The sequence below is a fragment of the Siphateles boraxobius genome, unplaced genomic scaffold (assembly GCF_051911475.1).
Source record: "Siphateles boraxobius isolate OS27281-9 unplaced genomic scaffold, OSU_SipBor_1 2, whole genome shotgun sequence".
Lineage (NCBI taxonomy): Eukaryota > Metazoa > Chordata > Actinopteri > Cypriniformes > Leuciscidae > Siphateles > Siphateles boraxobius.
Genome location: NW_027508810.1, coordinates 16,445,938 through 16,470,391, shown reverse-complemented (window position 1 = coordinate 16,470,391; position 24,454 = coordinate 16,445,938). Strand labels below are relative to the sequence as shown.

Here is a 24,454-nt window from a genome sequence, read left to right as displayed (position 1 = left end):
TTACGGTCCCCACTGAAATGTTCTCACAGTTCAAATGAACGCTGACACCTAGTGTACAAAAGTGGAGTATTCTTGACATTTTTGCCTCCATCTGAATACAAACAATACCCATGAGTGCATTGCATGCTTAAATCTTTATTTTTGGGGTTTATATATGTAAAATGTATGTAACAGTAAAAAGTATAAACAGGGACAGAGAATGATCCCTGGTAGGTCAGTTTAGGCAGGTCCACTCGATTGAAAATGTGAAGAGATCACAGACACACATTCAGATCACAGGACACATTCGAGGCTCTGGTGGAATGCAACAAAGAACAATGCCACAAAGACACATTACAGACATGCCTTGGGGGGCAAACACATATTGTCATTGTCTGTAAAAATCTGGAAAATAACAGATATGCTTTCACATACTATCACATGCCTGAAACTGAATTCTCCAGCTATACTGTTTCACTGCCACATCATACATGAAAGAGGAATGCCATATGACAAAAATGAAAACGTAATTAAAGTAGTAAGACGCAACAGTGCTCAAACCAAAAAAAAAAAAAAAAAACAATCAAATCAGGAGTTTACTAATATGATATGCTAATATGAACCTGATTACAGAATAGTGCATAATGACCGAGCTTTCCACAAGTCATTTTTTAACAGTTAATATTGGCTTTTCTATCAATACTTTCAGTCCAACTTAAAGTGTCAGGATGGGTTTGAACACCCAACAACATGACATGCCAGCAGTTAAAAAGGGGTGTACAGGACCAATCGAGCACTCAAGACAATTGGAATGGAATAAAATATGTTTGTTATCCCGATGAAACAAAGTGAAACAAACTTATTGACAGGATTTATCATAGAATTCATAAATGGATGTATACAAGATGGAGTGATGGAATGCACAGAAAGGCCACAATTTGGTACAGAGATCATAAAACAAAGGTCTTGCTAAGGTCACATAATATAGTGTACTAACACTTAATACTAAACATCATATCAAGCCTTAATGAAATAATGGCAGTTCATGTGCAAAGATATTCATGGCTAAAGAGAACAAACCAACAACGTGTCTACAGAGTGCAATGCAAGTGCAATCCAAAAGTTACACAACCCGGACCTGCAATGGAGGATGTATTTGGCTGTACAGGAATGAATAACTGTAAACGTATCAATGCAGCTCTGTGGAGAGTTTAGCCAGCCCTTGTGCTAAATACATAAATGTCCCTGAAAAACTGCTGGTTTGTGATATTTGGTATATATTCATATTTGTGTTGATATTTAAAAATCTGGTTTAAGACATCTTGCAAAAAATCAGTCAACCTGTATTATAAGGACAGATTGAAGTGCTATATTCGGAGATCTGCGATATTTGGTATCATATCATTGGTCGCTTCTGTGCAGTTTACATCTTGTTCTGGCATCTTCGGTTTGATTGAGAAGCTATCTAGTCTTCTTAGGTTGTGCAGCCACCTGACCCTGGCCTCTTGTCTTGTTTAACACATCTGTGGCCTGGAAAAAAAAAATGGAGAAAAAAACATTAAATTTACAATTTCTAACCATTAAGGACATTTTTTAAGGTGAAGAACGTAAGATTTTTATGTTAAAATTCATTCTCCAAACCAAGATATTTGTTCTTTGACTATTATTAGTATGCCATTCATGGGTTTATCTCCCCTAAAAGTGTGAATATTAAGCCTACCAGGCACTATACACAGAGCGGTCTGCTTAGATCTGCCAATCTCTTACCAGCTCAACCTATAGTAGTGTTGCTAGACTGGAAATGTCCAAGTATCGTACCAGAAGCTCAAAAATTATCGTACACGACTCAAGGCTGATTAATACTTCTACGTCGGACCTACGCCGGAGCCTCTAAGCTATACACTACGCGTTGGTTTTCATTTATACTTCTGTGTTGTTGTCCGCGCTGACGCGCAATTACACATGCAGAGGGAGCATGTGAAACCCGAGAGAGGGGTTCTAGCAGACCAATCACAGCGCTTGAAAATTTATTAAAGGAATATATTTACCTGCTCTAGTATTACTCCAGCAGCTTGGTCTATGGCTGTGCCTACTCCTCTGTACTGGCCAGAGTACCGGATACAGGCCCAGGTCAGCATAGCAATCATGGCTAGACCAACTACACAGTCACATGCAAAGGAAATAGTTTCCAGGCCAATGAAGTGCAAAATTCCTGACAGCACATACAGGAGGCAGATCAGGACAAACAGCACTGCAGGTGTCCGGAAAGCACTGAAAACATTCTTGGACTGAAAGGAACAAGAGTACAAAAATAAATAAATCCTCTAATTATTTTTCTCACATTAATTCTTTTGATTCTTTTTCACAATGCTGTTACCTCATTGTGCTTTCTTAAAGACTCCCACTGCTCCATCAGCTCTGTTTCCAACTGTTCCTGGTATCGGTGACAGAAATCCCGCCCGCCCATCTTCTTAGTGCTGGAGAAGAGCTGAAGGGCCGCCTGCAGGAAGAAGCGGTGCTTTTCCTCGAGTGAGTCAGGAGCCACATAAGGCAGATCTCCACCACATACCTAACAGTGAGAGGGAATTTATAAAAAATAAAATGGACATTATATAAAAGCTTACATGGATATTATGTTCGAACACCACATGCCAATACAAATGTCAATAGTTTGCAGCACAGAATGTGTAGGGTAACATGGGGTAAGATGCCTTTTGATGAATGGCTGTGCAATTTTTAAATATGTCATTTCATCTGAATATAAAAATTTGTGAGATTTAGACAGCCGAAAACAGTTTTGAGGTTAATTGATCTAATTTTTGGTCTCTGGAAAATACTGATCTATGACATTATATTATGTTGAATATTTAAGTTGTTTGTGTCTATTTGTTAATGAGAGATTTGTGGACACAATCATGTTTTAGATTTGTGGAGTAAAAGTTATAGTAAAAAGATAAAACGAGACCCTTGGGGTAGATAAATAGAATAGTTGATTTAGTATTATATATTCAGAGTCATTTATACATTCTTTAAAAGTTTATCTGGCTTCTTACCCCAGGAAGAGGTATTTGATATTTGACATTTTGTGCTATAACAACTAAATTGGCAAATGTTTCTATTTCTTTCCTATAATAACACTGACCGATGCATCATCATCCTGAGCATGCTAAACTTATACCAAAGTGTTACAGTTTAAAAGTAAATCCACATTGTTCTTAAGAGGGGTATCTTCCCCCATGTTACAATATTTATGAGAATGACACCGAGCCTTAACCAAGTAAAACACAGTAAAAGTGACAAGCGAGCAGTGACACAATTTATGTGTCTCTTGCTAATTATTTAAAGGGGAACTTGGCAACTATTTCAACTTAATAAAACCGTTTAGAAATCATTTGGATGGTTTAATAACCTGTTCTGGAGAGAATGGTGACTTTACTCGCTCCCCCCAACGTTCCTAGGTGGAAAACCAACCTTGAAACATGAGGACTAACGTCCCGGTAAGTTGGAAACAGGAAGTCTCGTGAGAAGCGAGAACGAGCGAGAAACACAAACTACTTTACGGCAATTCGACATAAACACACACGCCGCCCTCAATGTGTATGATGTATTACCCACCTCGGTAGACATAGCTCCACACGATAAAGCTGGCCGGCTCCGATAATAACAAATGCACATGAGCAGCGGTAGAAAGGGGGAGGAGGGGCCGCAAGTCAGTTTTTTTATGACAGTGTTGTGAAATATACGCCCCACAGCTGTAGGGGGAGCTCGTTGAGAAAACATGCGACAACAAAAGTGAAAATCAACAAAGAAATTGCTAGAGTTGCCAAGTTCCCCTTTAAGACATTTGATTATTTCTCAGAATTTGTAGGAAATCTTCTTGAATCCAAAACAAAGATCATATACTAAGGTGAAAGTTAATGAACATGAATGATTCGTGATTTTCATGGGACAAACTATAATTATTGTACACATAACAAGAGTCTAACACATTCCAGGTAACATACCTTCTCCATATTCTTGTAGTACTGGTCTTTGGCTGACGCAACCGCCGCAAGGTTATTGGCCTCTGCTGTAGCCTGAATGAGTCAAAACATTACATTAAAACCCTGAAATCTTGTGATAAAGCGATACCAAATAAATACCAAACATTAAAAAAAAACTAAATTATGTTACCTCTAGCATGGATTTAGGGTGTGGAAGGTCTTCTCCCTGATATATCTTAATATATGCCTGACAAATTACAAACAAAACTCATGAAAAATTCTGTTCAACCAAATATAGACCAAGATGTTCATAAGCCAGTTGTGTGCTCACTTTGAAGTACTCCAGCAGGCCTCTGCAGGTCACTTTATTCCCATTGATCTCTTTCACAGCCAGCTCGTCAGTCTTGAGCAGGTTGGGAATGAGTTCACGCAACTGTTCCTTAAACTCTGGAGCCACATCTAAGAATCGAAGATGGAATGATTGTTAAAGAGAGTTAGTACATGTAAACACAACAAATAAAATAAACATTTCAGTATAAAATGAGGCTCTGAAAATGCAAATGAAACACAGTAACACACAATGAGATAAGCAAATATCAGTAAATGGAGTATTGACAAATATACACTACTTTACTACGGTTTGGGGTCAGTAAGATTTTTTCTGCCTGATATTTTAATTAGGCAAGAATTGATTAAACTGATCAAAAGGGAATCAAAAGCATATTAGAATGATTTCTGAAGGATCATGTGACCCTGAAGACTGGAGTAACGATGCTGAAATTCAGCTTTAACATCACAAGAATAAATTACATTTCAAAATATATTGCAATAGAAAACAGTTATTTTAAATATTAATAATACTTAACAATATTACGGACTGTATTTTGATCAAATAAATGCATAAAACGTTGAAGCATTACAAAATATCCTATCGACCCCAAACTTTTGAATGGTTGTGCATGTCATTTTTGTGTGGATATGTAACAGCAGAATTAGGAATGGGCACTTTGGTCATTTTGCCCAAACAGATAAATGAAACAATTTGGGGTCCGTCACCCAACTTTTAACTTGTGGGTGTATGTTGCATTCCACCACACTGTATTTTTTTAAGCATCTCTAATAATTTGTCAAACAAATCTGAACACACAGTACTGTAAAAACGTACTGTAACCAAATCACAAAATTGTAAAAATGTTTTGAAGTTGAAAAACAAAAATCAGTTATTGTGCTCCCAAATTGAATCTTTACTGGCAGTATCAAATGCTCTGTTACTTGTGCCCATCTCTAGGTAGAGTGTTTAGTGTGAGTAGTAAAACATGAATGACGTCTAATACCACACAGCTGTCCCCTGAATGCAGGGCTTGTTGCCACCTTCAGGCCAGGGTGTGGTAAGAGAAAACAGGAAATGGAGGTGAAACAGGAGTGAATGTGCTCTCTCACTGTCTGAAGCTCCTCATGCTGAGTCTGCTTCACCTGAACATCACCACACAAATACACAAGAGAGCGATCACTAAAGACAAACACACAACTGAACAAATAGTGTACTTAAGTCATTAGTCACATACTTGAAGACGTTTGTCCAAGAAATTGCTTCCTCCCTCAAACCCAAATTTATACTCATATGGGAAACTCCAGTCTCTGATCAGGAACATTAGAGACTGTGGGCAAGAAAGAGTTGTGCCGAAATGAAGGAAACACACAATAAAACGAAAGCATTAAAGTTCTTTAATACACTCAAGCACAGACATGTCTGTCTAGGTGCACTCTGATAAGCAGCTTCAAGTTTCAAGTAATTCATCTGTCCTAAGCTCTCAAGACATTGTTGTCCATGGTTTCATATTAATGCAGTCATTTTGGATAGGTACCATGGTACTACCGCTGTATTCTTTGAAGAATCTTGGTATGGATATAAATACAATGGGATATAATTATGATAATCATTCAATATAATATTTCGAATACCATGATATTGCCATCTGATACCATCATTTTAACACGGTGTCACCAGACATCTTTTTAGGTCCTGAAGTTATTCTGCTCACAAAGTTAAATGAGTGCCAAGCAAAAAAAACACAAATTTGAAATACAAATGTGAGCACAGAAGGCATGCATCACTACAGGTACACACAGACACAAACACATTTAAACTAACAGAGATTACTACAATGTCAGTATCAGCAAGCTGTGTTCATACCTGAAAAGGCTTCAGAAAGATTTCGTCCATTGCAAGTCGGCCGTACTCTGTAAAAAGCTGCACAAACACAAAAAAATGACAGGTGTAATAAAAAAGTTAGAAAAACCATAAAAAGAAAAACAATGTACAACAACTAATGACTGTGATATACTTTATGATCTATAAGGCTAAGAACAGAGATGCATCAGAACAGATGGGCTTTTCAGTTTATAGGCATTAAAAATATTTAACGCAATTAACACAGCATCCGTTTTTTCCCATCACCCTTTGGCTAGCATTACATAGGATCACGCTGTTATTTATGCAAATGCTTTTAAACCATTCAAGCGCGATAAGACACAAAAGAGAACGCAGTGCAGAACTGGCGCGCGTCTGTGAATCTCCTGTCTGTGTGACAAACACACACTTGTGTGCACAGAAAGCTGCTTCAGACAGCGCTTGAATGGACAAAAACACACCAAATTAAACCCAAATTTTTTGTTGTGTATCCTCGAAAGTGTTAGTGTTAAATGAGTTTAATGAAGTCTTAAATGAACGTAAATTGCTGTGAGAAAATGGGATGCGTGTCAGATCCACGTCATGTCTTAAAGTGACAGCAGCCTCATAAACCTGCTGATATCTGTCATTAAGGATAATCAAAGAACCCAAGAAAAAGAGAAAACCACACACTATTCTTGACTAAATAACTTTTGTAGCTTTAATAAGTATTAATCTAGTGTTTAATAACTTTATTCAATTTCTGTATATATCTTACCTGCTAGACCATCCTAAAAATCTTAAAGCACTGTTTACAAGGTTACATGGGTCAAAAAACAATGAAAACAATAACGTTTTGTGCATTTTGACAGGACAAGTAAAAATCGGAACTGGTCTGACTGGGCCAATAGACAAAAATGAGCCCTGATATATTGAAGAGCACAAGTAAATGTGACGTTTATTACAATGGGTTTATGTGAAGATTGTTGTAAGCCTAATACATGTTAAAATTATACTGTAATGCTGAATGGCTATAATTAATGGCTAAAATAAAAAATATATATTTTTTTTTTTATAGAGACATCAGTAGCATTATTGGTATCGATGATACGGACCTTTTTTTATAAAAAGATGCCATTAAACAAATATTTAAAATATATGCTACTGTATGTTGTTTCTACATTAATTTGGAGATTAAAAATGTGAAGCTGTTACAATATAAATATACATTACAAACGTTAATGTTTAATCGATTGACAGCACTAGTTACAAAGGATTACTATTCTAAATAAATTACTTCATTTTTTTCAAGAGTTTTAAAAATTGCATCTCAAGTAGATGCACCTTGATTTAAAGATGTGTTTAGATATTTGTAATTGTATTGGAAAACAGGACAAAAATACTTGGGTCAATGACGTGACGCCTACATTTTCTGTCCGATTGCATTTGTTCAGGTAAAAATGGGTTTAAATGCATAAAAAGATACTGAATATTTGTAGTACCTCTCCCATGTATGTACTCATTTTAACTTTTAAATAAAAATAGTTATTTGTAACTTTTTTGATATTTTAAGTGTCAAAATATCATGTGGTGCGACCGTCCGGCCCTAACTTCGGTTTTGAAAACGTCTTTGAAATTACTCTAAATTTATTACAAAATATTTTCTGCACTCTTTGGCATGATTTCCAAAGTGTTTTGTAATTCTGTAAAAAAAATCAAAGCATTTGTAGTTATATTGGCATCATAATATACAAACAAACTTTGTCCGATGATGTCCATTTTATGAAATATCATGTGGTGCGACCATCAAGGAACTACCATTTTGGGACTTTTATGTTGAAAACTATTCAAACACAGGAAGTTAACATCATATACCAATTTACCCATGGAAGATCACAAGCAGGTTTGTAATTCTCTCAAATAGGAAAAAAAATAAACCTTTGTAATGGTTGGTATGCAGTTACCAAAGTTGGATGTCATGTGGTATGACCTTAAAAAAAATTATATTAAAGTTATTTCTACAAATATAGATTTATATTCTAAATTTTATATTGACCTTTTGTGGAAAGCTAGCTTGTTTTGTTTAGGTGACCAATTCTGTGCCAGTAAATTCTGACTGAATTGAAAAAATCATGTGGTGTGACAAAATATCATGTGGTGTGACCACTGCAGACTGTTTTTCATGATAGATATATGTCCTAGATTTGCAGGTTTTGGGCTTTTATATTCAATTGATGGTTTATATACAAAAAGTACTTTAATTTAGAATAGATTTTTATGCAATTTGGGATTTTTTTTTATATTTCAGACGGTTTTTGTTTACTCTTTGTACAATATGAGAAAAATGCAACAAAAAAGTTATAGCATGTAATTTTAGTTTAGTAATTATGCATTTATTAATAATGTATTTATTATTGCCTATTCATTTATTTAAAACTATTTTAATCTATTTTACCAGATGCCAATGCCAAGTGAAGTAAAAATTCTGACCCTGCAGGAAGAGTGGAGAACCTTGCTAGGATAAGAGTGAAATATTATTACTATTTAAAATAGCTGGGTTCTATGTGAATATATATATATAGTAAACTGTAATGTATTCCTGTGATCAAAGCTAAATTTTCAGCTTCATTACTCCAGTCTTCAGTGTCACATGATCCTTCAGAAATCATTCTAATATAATGATTTGCTGCTCAAGAAACTTGATTATTATCGATGCTGATCTATGCTCTAGATCTAACGCTCAATTTAGTTTTTAGTTATACTATTTTTGTTACTACTGGAAATTGTGGAAACTGCGATACATTTAATATGTCAGGATTATTTGATGAATAGAAAGTTCAAAAGAACAGCATTTATTTTAAATAGAATCTTTTGTAAAATTCTAGCCTAAATATCTTTACTGTCACTTTTTTATCAATTTAATTTGTCCTTGATTAATAAAAGTATTAATTACTTTTAAAAAAACAACGATTGACCCCAAATGTTAACTATACAATATTTGTATTTATATATATATATATATATATATATATATATATATATATATATATATATATATATATATATATAACATTATTATTTGTTAGAAAGAAATTCTAAGTCAAGTTACATGAAATGGTGCACCTATGTTTGCGATGTGATTTTTATTAAAAAAAATGTTTATAAAATGTTTGTGTTCAGTTAAATTCTGTTTATTTTGTATAACATTTGGTTTAAATCTATTTTTTGTATAAAATGCATTGTTCATTGATCACTTTAAATAGATTTTTAACTATATACGGTCTTTGTTGTCATTTGGAGCGACCACTCATCATGTGGGGCAACCAATAAAAGCAATCTCTGTATTAAATTTAAAATAAAATATCTTATTTCTGTGGTTGAAATATGAATCACTGATAAAGTATGCTTAAGTGAATGATATTTATTTAAAAAATGTATCAGTTTTATGTGATTTACAGGAAAAATAAGTCTGTTAACTAGATTTAAGGCGGCAACTCTAAAATTATAGAACAAAAAAAGGGATCATTATTTACAAAAACTTAAAAGAAATGCAAATACTTTGTTTCTAAACACTTTAACTACTAAAAACTTGTAAAAAAAAAGCATGTTAAGGAAATTAATTAATTTAAAGATAAATCACGGTCACACCACATTACATTTTTTAAGGCTATGGCCAATTCATCTAGATGAAGAAACACTAAAATCACTTAAATTAAAATTTTTATATGAATTTATTTGTAAACAACATCCTTAATGTTTGAACAATTGCAACAGGTATTATTTTTTTTTGTATTTTAAAATTGCCCTGTTGAAAATCATTATACGTCATTGAGCCACTTAGAAAGATACTCATTTTTTGCAGTGGAAGCAACATTTAATGCCATGACTTTATAAATTTAAGACTTTCTGCTCTGATTTATGACCTTTTAATGCCTTAATTTGTGTACGGGATGACTTAAGACTCGCAGAAACCCTGCTTTTAACCCAATAATTGCTCTGTGGTGTAATAAAGACAACGTATTCCAAATCGAAAATGCAGGACAGTCTCAAAACAAATCAGTTGGTTAGTTGTGACTTGACTAACCTGAAGTTGCTGAAGATCATCTTCCTGAATATTTTGTGACAGGTTATAAATCTAGGAGAAGAAAAAAAGTAATTATAATGGCACATTTCCAGTCTTCTTATTTGCAAATAATTTGTGGCAAAATTGTTAAGATGCATTGTAGAAACCTGGATAGAACTAGTCATGGTGCTGAGGGCAAAGATAGTGGCACAATCTTTCACTGTGGACTGAGAATCAAAAGCTCCTTGCGTGTCCATTAAAAGAACTGCAATCTACAGAAGAGAACAAAATGCTCCATTTTAGTACTAAGGTTCTCCAAACTCAAGAGAGCAAATGACCGGAAGTGATCAAAGTGTTTTGACAGGTTTTTTTTTTTTTAACTTTACGCATTAAGCCAGAATCACTGACGATAAAATCTTGACAGGAAATGATCACAAACTTACTATGAATCTGATTTCAGGTCTTGTGCAAGTGCAGATTGCTGAACAAAAACCACTAGCTAAGATTTCAGACAGTAATAAAGTCATAATCCAACTGTCATAATGAATGTCTAGGGAATTGAAACTGACTAATGCTAGTCATTTAGTTTTTCATTCAATCTCAGTTCTTTATTCACCCCATATATCTCAAACATGTAAGACCACTAATGACAGGAATTGTAGGGAATTCCACTTAATGATTTTCAGTATCTCTAAGAAAGCAACAAATAATTGATCAAACTATTTTTGGTAATATTTATAAAAGTTCCATTTATTACAACAAAATCATAAAGTTCCTAACAAGCCTACTTAGCATATAACACATTGTCATATAAAGAACCAGTTAGTAACACTGATCTCACAACATTTTAATGCATTATTTCTCTTACACTGCCTGCAAGTTCGCAAATTGACTTGACTACAGTGTTCCTTCTGAATTAAGCATAACGTTTTTGTGAGAAGTTCAAATGCATGTATAAATACGAACAGTGTATGCAATTATTAGTGAATAAATAGTTACTGGGATTTAGTTCTTAATAAAACCACATGACCGCGGTGCGTTGGCTGCTAATGGATGCTTGTTACCTCACTTCCATCCTTCTTCCGCACAATGAAAACTTCACTCCACAGAAGGATGCCGGTGGTCTCTGGCTCGGAGCCTCCTCTCCAGGAGAAACCTGTCAGGGGCTCATTTTCCTGCCCAAGCCAGTCCTGACCAGGCTGCAGGGGACAAAATAAGGAGAGGTGAATATATTGTAGGAACCTCCTCAAGAGCAGTACACCAAGAGGGAGCCAATGATCTTTCAAAGTGTTTGGAATCTTATATCCTAAAACATCCTATGTGGGCAGATTTTTGCCTTAATATTAAATTATGTGCAGCATTACATGATCTGAATATTGGATGCATAGGTTTTCTTTCTGACCTTCCTATACATGTATCGGAGCATGAAATCCAAAATGAAACTTTTCCCTTTTCGGAAGGCTCCGGCGACAGACACCACCACAACATGCTTATCTCGAACCTCAGATGCCAACAGAATTCGACCGAGAGCGTCTGTGTCCAGGTCAAAGGAGTGATCCTCCTTGTTGACTGTCACAATTTGAACTGGCCCCGGTTCACCCCGCATCCTCTGTCCGATATCACAGGCTTTCTGTGGGTGACAATAAATGTGTTTTAGCGTAATACCAGCAATAAAATAAGGGCACATGTTCATATCTGAGTGCATGACTATTTGTTTTGACCTTTAAAGCTAGCTGTTAATATCTTCTTGGACATATCAAAGAGTGTGTATTAAATCCATTTCTGGAAGGCATTATTGAGACAGTACAGGCCCTGTTGGCCAGCAAGGCAGGGTTTGTTGGGAAATTGCAATGTGGCAAGCCAGTTAAAAGGTTCAAGCATGCGCTTCTCCATAGACAGATTCCCCAGCTTGAATGTGACTTATTATTCCAATCATTCCGACTGCTTTCACTCGTGGGCAAATCTCAAGTACAATCAACACTGCATATGCATATGGTGGAAGAGTTTATGCACAAATAGGTGTACAAGCAAAACAACACACCCTGAGTAATAAAATGCACAACTGGAACCGATCAAAAGAGGCGTTGAACATAAAAACATGAAACATGAAAAATGTCCGAAATTCCTGACTGTCTAATAAAATAATATGTTATAAGTACAGACAATTGCAGTACTGCTTAATTTGCATGTAGTAATAAGAAACGTGGCAGTTGCCACTAAACAACTTCTGTCAAATATGATAAAAACAACCAGTGTTGCTTCAAAATGTGTTTGGGGTCCTATCAAACTAATATTGATGAGTAAATCTGAAACAGTGCAGACACCTCGTCTTCTTGTTCAGACTGGCTGAATTCCAGATTCTTTATGTAATATTTTCCATATATGAACCAGAAGTTGTTTACGTGGTAAGATCTTAAAGGATGCATGAATATTATTGGTATATAAAATCAAACTAGCTTATATTAAACTAGCTACCGTTAGTTACTATCGCCTCGCCCAAACATTGAGGAGTTTCTCAATCAAACCGACAGCGTATTTGAAAAACGGACGAAACAGCCATCTTAAAAGTGTCTTGAACTAGCCTACATATTACTGACTTTAAAAACAACCAATTAACTCCGGTACCTTGCCTTTCGCTTTTCACTGAAGACCTCCCGCAGGTTCTGTTCCAGAATATGAACGTCCAGTTTTAATAAACACAACTTTGTCCGTCAAAGAACATCCCACCGCGCGTGCTGCCAGGAAAGGTAGTTTTTACGGAAATATATTTGTATATACTCCAACTGTAAACAGGTCACACAAGAACTACAACATCCAAGAGGACCCAGAGTAAAACTCGCTTGACGAGCGGGGTTTGGTTTCATGGTCCAATCAGAGGACATCAATATTATTGAGCCTTAACCAATATTTAAAACTCAGTTTTATTAAAAAAATTATTGAATATTACCTTTATGATTAAATCATTGTACGCACATTCAGACCTGTTTTACTTGTATGTCAATGCATTTAAAATCGTTTACTCATACCAACATGGAAATGGTACAAGCAACCCATTTTTTTCCAAAAAAGTTTTGCCAGACATCTAGGGAGTGTCTTCTAGTTTTTTTCATAATGAGTCATACTAGTATAGCAGCCTTCATAGTGTTGCCAGGACCAAGAACCACCCATGAACACATCTTTTTCGCTACATTACACAACAGCTGGTATGCAGAGCTTAACCTAAATCTGTATAGCACGTTTATGATTAAACATTTCTAAAGGGACATTTTTACCTGCTCTTTCAAACTGATTCTATATCACAAAACTATAACAAAAAATATTTATACATTTATATTTATTTACTTTTGCTGCTTTTCAAATGTACATTTGGCAGTGCATCAATCCATTAGGATTACATTACTATTACATTTAAAAGGAACACATACAAGATGTATTGAAAATCCAAGACACCCTCTCAGGATGATTAACCAGACTGCATACATATGAAAAATGCTACCCACTTTTGCAGCACATTTATTACATCAGAAGCACATCTGGACAGTTTTTACTGGCTCACGCTGTTCAAGGTGTAGCTTAAATTATGCATTTAAACCGCTAGGTCATCTTAAGTAGGACGACTTTCAGAACACTGGTCTTTTTTTCTCAATTAACCGGATTTACAGATGAGACCACTGCAGACCAACCATTATCTAAAGGTTAATTTTCATAAATTAAGCCATGCGAGAAATTAACATCAATGTTTCACTCCCCAAAGTATTCTAGTTATATCTGTAATATTCTAAGAGTTTGCTAATTGAGACTAAACATAATTTCATGGGTTAAATCAGGCAAAGATTTCATCATAATATTTCAGTACTTTATTGCTAAATGTGTTGCACATGAAGAAGATGGGTTCAGAGTGCAGGGTTCAGAGTGTAATTTAGTGTCAACCTGTTTAACATCCTAAACTAAAAAAAAAAAAATTTAAACACGTGAATAAAGAAAAATGTGACATGCATCATACTACACAGAAAACGAATCACTACAGAATGCTGTAGCATAACAATAATCAACAAGAAATAAGGGTTAGATATTAATATTTCCATCTACCCAAACTAACAGCTGGCAGTTTGTCTCAATAATACTTGAATATGTTCATCATTTTGAACAATTTCATACAGTAAAAACCTAATTTTCTTTACAAAAAAAAGTACATCAGAACTTTATCCCTCTTATTTGAACCTAGAATACAACAAATCTTTAGATGAATTTTAATAGGAGGGACTTAATGAACAATGGCATGGAAGTGCATTACATTTAACTTGTCAACCATGACAATAAACAATAAATATTTTGTTCTTAATGAAAGTTCATCATTTTCCAGATGCTTTTTTCAACCAAAGTTACCTGCAATATACTAATACCAAGGATACTCTCACAGTGCTGTTGTCAGTCGCTACAAATGACTTTTCAAATCACTACATTATTTGGGATTGCTTATGTTGCACCTTTTATGACAGTAAGTAAAAGTTCAGGCAGTTATAAAGTGCCAATAGTACATCAAGCCTAGAGTTTCACAGTGGCCCATCTCCCTATTAACCCTCCATGCTTGTACATAGCACACAGGCAATATCTCAGTGGTTTCCTCCCGCGAGATCAAGCAGCGACCCTGCAGCCTCCTGAGCCTCTGCATCAAGCTGCAGTATCTCAACCGTCTCCAGGTCCAGCTCTGCGTCTCCTGGAAGAACCAGGTACTGATATTGCTGATACTGATAATAGTGTAACTCAATGTAACCGCTGTCTGCCAATGGATCTTTCTCCGAATCCTCGCCAACAACCTCTGTAAGCTCCATAGACTCCATGGGGACCAGTTCCTCATGATCTGGTATCAAAGAGCACGGCGGGTTTGAAGACAGAGAATCTAGATCTGAAGAACAGGAAGTGATGAAATTAAGAGAACTGTACCATACATAACAGGACTGAATTTTGTGTGACAGTCACTCTATGTGACTCTTCTATATGAAACTCAGTTACATCATTTTTTAAAAATGGATATATCACCCAAAAATGAAAATGTTGTCATTACTTGTCATTTGTTCCAACTCTGTATGAGTTTCTTTCTTCTGTTGAACTCAAAAGAAGAAATTTTGAAGAATGTTTGTAACCAGACCGTTGACGGTAGCCATTGATTGCCCAAAAATACTATGGAGGTCAATGGGGTTACAAACATTCTTCAAAATATCTTCTTTTGAGTTCAACAGAATTTTGGGGTAAACTATCCCAGTTTAAATAAATGTCTTTCATTCACACAAAATAAAACCACACTAACAAATACCAATTTATGTACTTTTGCATTATTACTTAATTAGTAGTATATGGTAAAAGATGTGTGCAAATGAAGAGTAAACTGTCCGTTATGCGAGACATCTTTACTTAAGTGACCCTGTAGTAAAAAAGCCTGACACAGACAGGACGGCCATTATGTCAGTGGCTATAAGTTGCTAGGGTAATGTCTGGCTGTTACCAAGGCAACGGCTCACAAACATACAGTGTCTGGGAAAAGTGGATGAAGGCTAGCAAACAAGAAAAAGTGCATGCGAGAGAAGCTAGCAAAATATCTTACACTACCATTTGATTTGATCAAAAGTGACAGTAAAGGCATTTATATTGTTACAAAAGATTTCTATTTCAAATGAATGCTGTTGAACTTTCTATTCATCAAAGAATCCTGAAAAAAAGGTATAAAGGTATATTGCCAGCACAGCTGTTTTCAACATTGATAATAATAAGAAATGTTTCTTGAGCACCAAATCAGCATATTAGAATGATTTCTGAAGGATCATGTGACACTGAAGACTGGAGTAATGATCCTGAAAATTCAGTTTTGCCATCACAGGAATACAGTAAATTTTAAAATGTATTTAAATAGAAAACAGTTATTTTAAATTGTAATAATACTTCACAATACAACGGTTTTTACTTTATTTTTATAACATTTATACAGCTTTTGAACAGTAGTGTATATGCACATGTAAACAGTCTTTTTAGAATGTTTATTTTACATGTCTGTTTTATGCTGCTAGATTTAAACATTTTTTTTATAATGAACTTCTATGGATGATATTCTAGGTGTTTTGGTCTGTTGTGCTGTAATTGATTGTTTGTTAGTATGACAAGCTAAGACCTAAACCCAATTTTTAGCCATGGCTGGACACTAAACTAAGCTAAATTATAATAATTGTGATAAAAGAATAAGTGATTTTCAAAAGTTGTGTTGTGAACTTGTGACTGACCTGAAATTTCCATGGTCTCACTCAAAATGTTCTGCCCATTATCAGTCGCCTCCAACCTGTTCAGAATGGAGGTCAGATAAGCTTGTATCAGTATCATCTCTTAAAAATGAAAGGGTCATTTGTTCATCTGACATCACACATACTAAATCAGAGAATTCAATATTATGCATCATACAGGTGGTGTATTAAAAGAAAGTGAATCAAACTCACAAAACAGGATTGTTTAACAAGTTGCTGTTGGTACGATGGCAATAATGTGTTTTTTTAAGAACTTCCAGAAGAGCTGGCCGATATTCTGGACAAACACGCCATAATGAGCCCTTTCCAACAGACTATAAAACAATATGGGAATATTTGATTAAAAAAAATTAAGCAATCTATACAAGAGATGAGAACATTCTGATTAATGGGCTTTGGAAGTAAAGGGGTCTGACGCACCTGACACTTGTCTCGATGTATTCGTTGGAAGCTCTTGCTCAAGGACAGGTTGTGTCGGACAGAGTTCCTCCATCCACCCGGAGCCTCTCTATAGTAGGGAAAGTTGTCGACAATCCACTCATAAATACCTTTCACAGGGAGTCTCTTCTCAGGCGAGTCTTCTATTGCCATGAAGATGAGACTGCTAAAAGAGTACGGGGGTTTGGCAAGGGAGGGAGGCAGCTGGTGGGCAGGAATGGGCTCGAAAGTCTGAGGCAGTGTCGTGATTCTGGGCAGGGGCTGCAAGGGCAACAGGTTCCCTCTTTGATGCAACCAGCTGAGGCAGGTCAGGTCATCCTGGTCAGATACTGTGGAGGGACTGGGGCAGTTTGATCCTCCATATACCTGAGGGGTTGATGAAAAGTGAAGATAGGAGGCTGGGGTGGTTGGGGAGGAAGGGAGGGACGTAGGAAGAACAGCGGCAGGCTGTGGAAGAGAGGGGGATAGAGAAAGAGCTTCAGAATGATTTGGGGGGGAATGTAGAGGAGAATGGGGTGGCAGTGCTTGTGTGTCTTTCTCCATCTGTTTCCCAGCAGCAAGATACAGGTCCACACATTCACCTGTTGAACTGTAGAAACACACATACATCTTAATAATAATGCACTGTACATATTATGTACAAACGTGCAAGCATGTCCTTTTAACATTTTTTTCTTTCTCAAAACAAGCACAACGATTTAGGAATTGGTAAATAAATAAGTAAACAAACTTGAAGGTATTAAAAACTCAGGAAGGACAGTGTAAAAGTCATTGCCCTTCCACAGAAGTATAATTTCTTTTACAGTACTGAGTAAGTTACACAAGCGAGTAAATCATTGAGCAAGGTAGTCAAGCGAGAAATTACATACCATTCAACTGGTGCTAAATAAACACAGCCTAATTAATGCGAAATATGAACAGGCTTTATGACACAAAAATAAAAATAGTTCGACCCTTCTACCACCTAACTAACATAGAGAGCAAAGCCACATGGTCTATACACCTGAGAAAATGGCGCAAGAATATTAAGTTACATTTAGAATAATTACCCAGGCATTCATGCTCGCGTGAACGCTTTATGCCAACACAAAAGAGCGAAAGAAGGGCGAAAACTTACCTAAATAACTGGGTATGAATTTATAGCATTCGATCTCCTATTCTTTTCTCTAATAAGTTGAAAGTTTCTGACAAAAGTGTTTCAATATCTGTAAAAGCTGTTATGTCTCGCACTATCCCGTCCTGTCTGCGCTGTCCTTTCCCACGTTGCCTTGGAAACCAGAAGGACGCTTTGCAGCCGGCGCGCCTCCTGCGCGACCCCTCCTTAAAGAGACAATCAACTGCATGAAATAAAACGCGTTTGGTTTGATGTTTGCCGTTGGTACTGATATATGCGATAGAAAAATCTCTTTTGTAATTCTAACCCGGTTGCAGGATTTTGCCCCACAGTGTACAGCGCATGATCTGTCACAGCAAAAGTCAAGTATTTTAATTTTCAAGATGAAAACAGTTCTACACACCTGAAAGGCCTAAATTATGGACTTTATTTTGCTATAAAGAGGAAAACACTGCTATTCATGCACAGATAACCAGAAAAGAAGGGCACTTGAGTTGACCATGTGTTCACCAATTACACATCACACAAGAATCACAGCACTGGGCAGATAGATTAGCATGCCTCTTAAAGGGATAGTTCAACCAAAGAAATTGTCATTTAATCACCCTAATGTTTTTCCAACCATGCATGAGTTTCTCTCTTCTGTTGAACACAAAAGAAGATCTTCTAAATAATGTTTGTAACCAAACGGTTGACGGCACCCATTGACTTCTATAGCATTTCTTTTCTTGGAAAAACATGAGGGTGACAAAATCTTTTTGCGAACTATCCCTTTAAAAAGTAGTTTGGATTTTGTGACACTAAAGCAGCATGGCAAAGTCACAAGGGCAGTCAAATGGTAATTTTCCCATTTTCTCCATGTGAAAATGGCAGAAAAACACAATCCTGTAAAACTTTTAAATTATATTTTCAACAATTGATCTGCAGATGAAGCCAATATTGAAGATCAGACCACATAAATCCTCTGTGAAAAAAACACAATCATGGTAAGTCTTTTTTTATATATATATAACAATGCCAAAGTTTGAAGCCATCCCAGTCCAGCATTGCCATTTTATAAGTTCCTTCATAGTATAAATACTGTAGGTCATCTGACCAAATGAGCTGTGAGCCAGTAAATGATGATTGGCTGAAAGGCAGCAGATGCCACAGTTATGTACAAGCGAAAGCGGGGCTTGACACTCCCTCCTGCACCTATGGAGTCTGCTGAGATTGAAGAAAGGATCTTCATTTTTAGAGAACGAACCTGAAAAAAAATAATAAAAGAATGAAAAACTTAAATGCGTAAGCACCACTTTTAAACAAATTCCTAAAAAAACTCACAATAAAAAACATGAGGGCACAAGAAGACCAAGCAAGAGCAACAAAGTAGCCATCACTGCCAAAGAGCAGTCCACACAACACTGTTAAAATCATCCTGAAAGACAAAGACAAAAAGAGTTTTTAATTCTATATAAAAAAACACATAACCCAATTACAAACTAGGCTCTAATACAATATAATATCCAACAGAAACATACCCCACATATTTGTATCCACTGTAGGCAACAAGGTCAAACGTTGAGAGGTCTGTGTGAACGGTGAGCAAGTAAAGACTGAGCAACATGACTAGAACTTCAATAATGATCCACACCAGAGCTGTGCTTGCACACAAACCCAGAACTTCTGGACTGAACCTGAAGATGTAGAGAAAACAAACATATTATAAATCATATACATGTCATATGAAACATTTATGAATCCCATTTAATAGGGTCACATCAGTGTCAGTAACTGAATGTAATAGGCTAGTTGACTAATTATTGTTATACAAATCCAACAGGATGTCTATAAAATGACACATCAGCATGCTTCTCCTATGATAATCACCATTACTCACCGTTTCTGGATTCCTAAAGCCATTCCTGCCAGCAAAATGTAGGTGATAAAAGCCATTGCTAAATGAAAAAAAAAAAAATGTATGAGGAAATCTACACTGAGCAGATAACTCAACTAATAATTGTAACACTACAAATCAATAAATTCACAATACACTGTTTCTGATCTTACTATGATGCATACTATATGCAAATATGTGACAACAGATGCAAATGCAATGTAAGCATAGTTCTGTTGCGCACACTTAGGCCCGGTTTCACAAACAGGGCTTAGATTAAGCCAGGATTAGGCCTTAGTTCAATTATGGCATTGAAGTAGCTTTATAAGTGTGCCTTAGTAAAAAACATTACTGGTGTGCATCTGACAAAACAATGACACTGACATTTTGAAAATGATATAACAGTACAATTTGCTTTGAGTTAAAAAAGCTCAAACATGCATTTTAGTCTGGGACTAGGCTGAAGCCTTGTCTGTGAAACTGGGGGAATAGGACTTTAACAAAGCCTAGTACTCAAGGGAGCAGTAGATTTCCTTTCAAATGTCTGTGCCATCAGGACGTGTAATAATTCGGGTAGCAAGCTAGTTATAAACATGTTTATAGAATCTAACTTACTCACAAAGTTTCTCTTCAACTGCTACTCTGCCATAACCTGAAAGAAGTGACCTGGCTGACTGGAGAGAGAATACTAGCCGTAGGAGGAGACAGTTTATGGAAATGTCCACCACATTGGCACTTGTAGTAATGCTGAGAACGCAGTGCATACAATGAATTGTGCTCCGACACATTTTTAGAGTGCACAGTGCAGTAATGCACAAAATTGAGCTTGAGCTTGCATTCAAATACTTGCTTAATGTTTGTTTTGGGCCTTAGAGAAATTATTTTCAAGATGTTTAATAATTTATGTTGTACGCACAGATTGTGACAGTGATTTTTCAGATTGCTCAAAATGAATAATAAACATCAATTACTGGGTATGTAGAGATCTGGAGCATTGACATCATGGCGTGGTGTGAGAGGAGTGTCTCTGTGGTAACGTACTTCCCAGTCCTGATGATATGGGAGTAAACATAGAAAAAAAAGCAAAAGATTATATTAAACCTGTTCAAAGAAAGGCAAGACAAACCTTTTAAATAATTTTGCAATAAATTAGATTTTCTGACAAGACCAGTTTGAAATTAATTTATGATATAGGGACAAAATATTAAAACTGATCAAATAAACTTTGTGCTCCATTTAATCATTTTTAGTTGTAAAAATCTAGATACAAAAAAAAAGTCCAGCAAAGTAGTAATTCTGATTCAAATGAGAAAATAATGTTAAAAAACATTGATTTAGGAGCTAACATTTTACCTGATGTGTGTATGGGAAAATGAGAATCATCAGTTTCTTCATGACATATTTGGTATCAACTGCAAATAAATTCTTCAACTTGTTCACTGGCATAAATCGGTTAATCTGCAGAAGAGATTACAGGGTCGACAAATTTTTTTTCAATTACACAATTAAAATTAACATTTTTCAGAAGCCAGATGCAATGCATGACTGATATCTATAGTTAGATCAGTTGTTTTCACACATTATCATAACATATCACAGTGTGTACCTCCTAAGTTAAACATGGCATCTCACCTCTTTGTTCACAATATCTTTGCCTTGATTGGCAAGTGATGAGCCATACATCATGGCAGCATTGGCCATCGGATCTGCAAAGAGGCTGCCCACTCCAGGCTCTTGACCACCCGCTGGCACTTCAGCCATATTATAACCTGAACTGTAGTAGTTCTGGTTGTTCATGGGTGGCGGCCCAGAACTGGTGTCATCAAAAAGAAGTGGACCCCCACTGGGTGGAGATGCTCTAGCTCTGGGTTTTGCTGCATGGAGAAAAACAGATTTTTTTTTTTTTAGTTTAGTATGATGAGAAATGACTGATAAAGCAATACCCCCTTTGTATGGCTGTTTATGCTTCTCAAATAATAGGATCATTCTTTCTATTACATTTTTTTACTATGACCTGTGGTATAAAAGCAGTGCATGCATACTAATTACATGTGATGTGGCAAAGAGTTCACCCAGCACGTCATCAAACTAAGAAATCGAATTAGTTTAAGATAACTAATCAGTTACCCTACAATCTGCATTGTACTGTGCTGCCAAACTGCACGTGATGTATTCATTTCAGAGTTTGCTGATTTTAAAGTACAGTATGTTGTTGTCCACGTATGTCAAAGAACAACAATCTTTTGCCACGTTCTTTCATACGTACTTGCCCGGTGTCCATGCTGTTGAAAATCCATCTTCTCTCCTGCTTTGAATTCCAAAAATAATTTGATCAGCTTCACCAGTAAAAATCTGCAACCCAAGCAATCGAAGTCTCCCTACTAAAATGTTGCATCTGATGTCACCATCAGACTAGTGGTAATAATATACTAGCTTGCTATGTTGCTAATTTGAAATATAACGTTAACTAACAAAACATGACGGATTAATCTTGCATGTAATACCAAAATGATTTAAAGTACATGTATCTTCATGGGGATACAAACGATTGGTAGCCATGTATAATATACGTTTGAAATAGTGTTTTCTAAATAAGTTCTCATGTTAGCTTATACTCACAGATACGCCTTCACCCTCCTCGCTTCGCTTCTCATTGGCTGATGAAAACTGTGCCTGCGTGGCAGAGATGAAAAACATCACAATTTCATTGGTTAGAAGGACTGTTGCGTCGACTGAAGATCTTACATTTTGATTGGCTGTAAACAAAGCCAATCAAAAAAAAAATGTAGTAGCGCTTCGTTGTAACTTACTAGGCAACCGAAAGGAAAATACATTTTAACCCCCCTTTTTTTACTGTCTATGATTTTAACACAGTTTATATACATACTAATATATATAGCCTATATTGAACAGATATTTAACTGATTTGGACATAAAGAGAGAGATTATCTTAAAGATATTATTAAATAATTGTTGTTATAGGCCAAACAATTTAACAATTTAGAATCTGCCTTTCTCTTATGTTGAATTGATGCGTAATTTATTAAATTCATGTCTTTAATGTAATAAAAAGCAAATTACTACTATGAGAATGGAAATAATTGAAATAAAGGCATTCATACATCATAGTATGCAATTTACACCTGAGTGTGTGAGAAATAATAAGCTTTTTTTAAATTATCTGGTAAACTGTAAATTATCTGGTAATGCTGGTAAGATTTTTGTGATAAATGAAAGAATAGCAACATATTTGGTTGGATACTTGTAATAACTGGCATTGGGGAGTGCCCTTAATTTCTTAGTGTCCAGAACTTCAACATACGTAAATAGTTTGCATCAGTACCAAGCCTTGGGTAATAGCACATCCTATCACACTGGGCAAGAAGCACCTTGACTACATGTCGAGACATGTGGCAGAGAGTTGCAAAAGGGGTGTGTCATCGCAGCATTCCGTTCAGCTTATGTCATAATTCACTTAATGGAGACACTAACACTCTGGATACGACCAGATTTTGCCAGAACAAATCTGAAACATGTACCTAAAAAAAATACCATTTAAATAGTTTGGGTGGGGGGAGGGAGAAACAAGAGGAACAGTGACATCATACCAAGGGAAGTCAATTATTCCTCAAACACAGATAAAGCATATTTAGATACGATATCTCCTGCAGCCTTGTGGTTTCATTTTTACAAACATTTCCTTTGGCACAATCAGATCAGTTTACTGAGTATATTGTAATACTGAACAGTCCAAATGAGTCATAATGATGCTGAATATTTTGCTCATATGCTTTGGAAAGTGGTCATAAACAACAATGGCTGTATTTGAATGGTAAATAAAATAAAAGGTAAAATAAAAAAACATGTTTATTTTTTGTGTTTTCATGTTATGAATTCTATTTGACCTTCACACAAGAAAACATATTTACACATAGGAATTGGCACTGTAAATTCAGGAAGTAAGTATGACGTCAGAGGGACCAGGATAAGAACTTAACTAGGTCAAAATTGCCACCAAATGTATAAAAATGACCCAAGCAAATATTAAAATGCCCCTTGTAATATTTTTTTAAATAATTTTACATGGTGATGATAGTCTTAATTGTTTGGATTTAGAATTATTTCAGATTATTGACACGTTTTTATAGGGTGAGGAAAAGCTACTCGCATAAGATGCCAAAATATTTTTCTAACACTGATGTGAACACTGTGACAGAAATTTGGCTGAGAGCAACTTACATAAAAAGCACAGGCTTGGTTCAAGTATCTTCTATGATTGTATTTTTTATTTTATTTATTTATTGCGGTCAAAATACACCAGATTGCAGGTCTAAGGTGAACTGCCCAATTATTTGTGGTTTTCAAAAGAGAGAACTAAGGAAAGGTCATGAATCCAGATTTCACTCCCTGACACCATGAATCATTTTCCCATTCACTGCTGTAAGGATGATTCAGCTAAATGGTAAAAGCAGTGAAAATTGTTTCATGACCGTTCATTCATTCATAGCATCATTCAGTGTATAATGCTTTAAAGTGGTCTC

At 35.8% G+C, this 24,454-nt stretch overlaps 3 protein-coding genes across 7 annotated transcripts; all 3 read right to left on the bottom strand.

The window, feature by feature from the left end:
* Nucleotides 1-115: 115 nt before the first annotated feature.
* LOC143744551 (atlastin-3-like) lies at nt 116-13,110 on the bottom strand. Of its 2 annotated transcripts, none has more exons than XM_077236127.1 (14): nt 12,821-13,110; nt 11,598-11,825; nt 11,260-11,394; nt 10,363-10,467; nt 10,217-10,267; nt 6,157-6,213; nt 5,528-5,620; nt 5,297-5,435; nt 4,294-4,421; nt 4,153-4,209; nt 3,984-4,055; nt 2,357-2,548; nt 2,028-2,267; nt 116-1,509 (listed from the first exon to the last, which is right to left on the bottom strand). In XM_077236127.1, the coding sequence occupies exons 2-14, from the start codon at nt 11,799-11,801 to the stop codon at nt 1,441-1,443; spliced, it is 1,542 nt and encodes a 513-aa protein (XP_077092242.1). In that variant the 5' UTR covers nt 11,802-11,825; nt 12,821-13,110; the 3' UTR covers nt 116-1,440. The 2 variants fall into 2 exon arrangements, with proteins under 2 accessions (XP_077092242.1, XP_077092243.1); XM_077236128.1 differs by having other exon boundaries at nt 12,826-13,002.
* A 404-nt stretch (nt 13,111-13,514) lies between these two features.
* On the bottom strand, nt 13,515-18,420 carry LOC143744540 (uncharacterized). Of its 2 annotated transcripts, XM_077236110.1 has the most exons (5): nt 18,041-18,193; nt 16,906-17,512; nt 16,678-16,799; nt 16,468-16,523; nt 13,515-15,101 (listed from the first exon to the last, which is right to left on the bottom strand). In XM_077236110.1, exons 2-5 carry the CDS (start codon nt 17,464-17,466, stop codon nt 14,809-14,811), a joined length of 1,032 nt encoding a protein of 343 aa, XP_077092225.1. In that variant the 5' UTR covers nt 17,467-17,512; nt 18,041-18,193; the 3' UTR covers nt 13,515-14,808. The 2 variants fall into 2 exon arrangements, with proteins under 2 accessions (XP_077092225.1, XP_077092224.1); XM_077236109.1 differs by having other exon boundaries at nt 16,906-18,420.
* A 23-nt stretch (nt 18,421-18,443) lies between these two features.
* On the bottom strand, nt 18,444-22,611 carry yif1a (Yip1 interacting factor homolog A (S. cerevisiae)). Of its 3 annotated transcripts, none has more exons than XM_077236113.1 (9): nt 22,533-22,611; nt 22,180-22,218; nt 21,546-21,787; nt 21,267-21,371; nt 20,885-20,963; nt 19,917-19,974; nt 19,558-19,713; nt 19,361-19,454; nt 18,444-19,283 (listed from the first exon to the last, which is right to left on the bottom strand). In XM_077236113.1, the coding sequence occupies exons 2-9, from the start codon at nt 22,208-22,210 to the stop codon at nt 19,125-19,127; spliced, it is 924 nt and encodes a 307-aa protein (XP_077092228.1). In that variant the 5' UTR covers nt 22,211-22,218; nt 22,533-22,611; the 3' UTR covers nt 18,444-19,124. The 3 variants fall into 3 exon arrangements, with proteins under 3 accessions (XP_077092228.1, XP_077092227.1, XP_077092226.1); XM_077236112.1 differs by having other exon boundaries at nt 22,180-22,221; nt 22,533-22,610; XM_077236111.1 differs by lacking the exon at nt 22,533-22,611 and adding an exon at nt 22,418-22,487.
* Nucleotides 22,612-24,454: the final 1,843 nt, after the last annotated feature.

What these genes read in the sequence shown, in the direction of transcription:
- LOC143744540 (XM_077236109.1), bottom strand. Translation starts at nt 17,532, where the DNA reads ATGTATGTGTGTTTCTACAGTTCAACAGGTGAATGTGTGGACCTGTAT. An exon ending in TACATCGAGACAAGTGTCAG is followed by an intron (nt 16,800 to 16,905) that starts GTGCGTCAGACC and finishes ATTGTTTTATAG; the next exon opens with TCTGTTGGAAAGGGCTCATT. An exon ending in TGAGACCATGGAAATTTCAG is followed by an intron (nt 15,102 to 16,467) that starts GTCAGTCACAAG and finishes CCTGTTCTTCAG; the next exon opens with ATCTAGATTCTCTGTCTTCA.
- LOC143744551 (XM_077236127.1), bottom strand. Translation starts at nt 11,801, where the DNA reads ATGCGGGGTGAACCGGGGCCAGTTCAAATTGTGACAGTCAACAAGGAG. An exon ending in TCCGATACATGTATAGGAAG is followed by an intron (nt 11,395 to 11,597) that starts GTCAGAAAGAAA and finishes TGTCCCCTGCAG; the next exon opens with CCTGGTCAGGACTGGCTTGG. An exon ending in CCATGACTAGTTCTATCCAG is followed by an intron (nt 10,268 to 10,362) that starts GTTTCTACAATG and finishes TTCTTCTCCTAG; the next exon opens with ATTTATAACCTGTCACAAAA.
- yif1a (XM_077236111.1), bottom strand. Translation starts at nt 22,472, where the DNA reads ATGGCTACCAATCGTTTGTATCCCCATGAAGATACATGTACTTTAAAT. An exon ending in AAGATATTGTGAACAAAGAG is followed by an intron (nt 21,372 to 21,545) that starts GTGAGATGCCAT and finishes TCTCTTCTGCAG; the next exon opens with ATTAACCGATTTATGCCAGT. An exon ending in GCTTTAGGAATCCAGAAACG is followed by an intron (nt 19,714 to 19,916) that starts GTGAGTAATGGT and finishes CTACATCTTCAG; the next exon opens with GTTCAGTCCAGAAGTTCTGG.